Raw genomic sequence first — 1785 nt, 5'->3', positions numbered from 1 at the left:
GAATACTAATTTCATGTGAACATTTTGGCACATATCTGTAATCTTAACACTCAAGAGGCTGAGACAGGAGAATAATGAGTTTAAGAGCAGTCTCAGCTAATGAGTTCCAAGGTAGTCTGGGATATATACTGAGGTTCTCCTTAAAAACAAAACAAACAAACAAAAAACACTCAACTAACTAAAAATATTTAATATCTGGAACATATATATTCAGCACTATGATTGTTTTTGAAGAGCCCTCCATACTGCTTTTTATAATAGCCTCAGCAATTTCCATTCCTTTCCAGAGTGTATGTGAGTTCTCCTTTCTCTGTATAAAGTAGCTTTTTCTATATCCCATCAGTAACACTATTTCTCATGCTTTGTTTCGCTCTTCCCCTTTGTTTCCCTGTAATTCAACCTCTCAGACTACCTGCTTTTTTCCTTTTATTCATTATCTCTATTTTCTTATTTTATAGGAGTTTGTGCCTTTTGCCTACTTTGTACCTATCCTTAGTCTTACCTTCTATCCACAACATCTAGCATCTATCAGGCAAGATTCTTTGTGAAATCTTTCTGCCCATTGACGCAGCCGAGGAAGCATCGCTGAAGGCTCTCATTTCCCTGCCGTTATGTCCAAGTCAGAGTCTCCCAAGGAGCCGGAACAGCTGCGGAAGCTCTTCATTGGAGGGCTGAGCTTCGAAACCACCGACGAGAGTCTGAGGAGCCATTTTGAGCAATGGGGAACACTCACGGACTGCGTGGTCATGAGAGATCCAAACACCAAACGATCCAGGGGCTTTGGGTTTGTTACGTACGCCACTGTGGAGGAAGTGGATACCGCTATGAATGCGAGACCCCATAAGGTGGATGGAAGAGTTGTGGAACCCAAGAGAGCTGTGTCGAGAGAGGATTCTCAGAGACCGGGTGCCCACTTAACCGTGAAAAAGATCTTTGTTGGTGGTATTAAAGAAGACACGGAAGAACATCACCTGAGAGATTATTTTGAGCAGTATGGGAAGATTGAAGTGATTAAAATCATGACTGACAGAGGCAGTGGAAAAAAGAGAGGGTTTGCTTTTGTCACCTTTGATGATCATGACTCCGTGGACAAGATTGTTTTTCAGAAATACCATACTGTGAACGGGCACAACTGTGAAGTAAGAAAAGCCCTATCCAAGCAGGAGATGGCTAGGGCTTCGTCCAGCCAAAGAGGTCGAAGTGGTTCTGGATACTTCCGTGGTGGTCGTGGAGGCGGTTTTGGCGGCAATGACAATTTTGGTCGAGGGGGAAACTTCAGTGGTCGTGGTGGCTTCGGTGGCAGCCTTGGTGGTGGTGGATACGGTGGCAGTGGGGATGGCTATAATGGATTCGGTAATGATGGAAGCAATTTTGGAGGTGGTGGAAGCTACAATGATTTTGGCAATTACAACAATCAGTCTTCAAATTTTGGACCAATGAAAGGAGGAAACTTTGGAGGCAGAAGCTCTGGCCCTTATGGTGGTGGAGGCCAGTACTTTGCTAAACCACGAAATCAAGGTGGCTATGGTGGTTCCAGCAGCAGCAGCAGCTATGGAAGTGGCAGGAGGTTCTAATTACAGCCAGGAAACAAAGCTTAGCAGGAGAGGAGAGCCAGAGAAGTGACAGGGAAGCTACAGGTGACACCAGATGTGTGAACTCAGCCAAGCACAGTGGTGGCAGGGCCTAGCTGCTACAAAGAAGACATGATTTAGACAATACTCATGTGTATGGGCAAAAAAAACTCGAGGACTGTACTTGTGACTAATTGTATAACAGGTTATTTTA

At 44.4% G+C, this 1785-nt stretch overlaps 1 protein-coding gene across 1 annotated transcript; it reads left to right on the top strand.

The window, feature by feature from the left end:
* The first annotated feature begins 576 nt into the window (after nucleotides 1-576).
* Nucleotides 577-1574, top strand: LOC119805107 (heterogeneous nuclear ribonucleoprotein A1-like). The gene has a single exon (XM_038316958.1). It carries the CDS (start codon nucleotides 612-614, stop codon nucleotides 1572-1574), a length of 963 nt encoding a protein of 320 aa, XP_038172886.1. The 5' UTR covers nucleotides 577-611.
* The last annotated feature ends 211 nt before the right edge of the window (nucleotides 1575-1785 follow it).

This window comes from Arvicola amphibius, chromosome X (genome assembly GCF_903992535.2).
Source record: "Arvicola amphibius chromosome X, mArvAmp1.2, whole genome shotgun sequence".
NCBI classification, from domain to species: domain Eukaryota; kingdom Metazoa; phylum Chordata; class Mammalia; order Rodentia; family Cricetidae; genus Arvicola; species Arvicola amphibius.
This window is presented reverse-complemented; position numbering and strand designations above follow the sequence as displayed.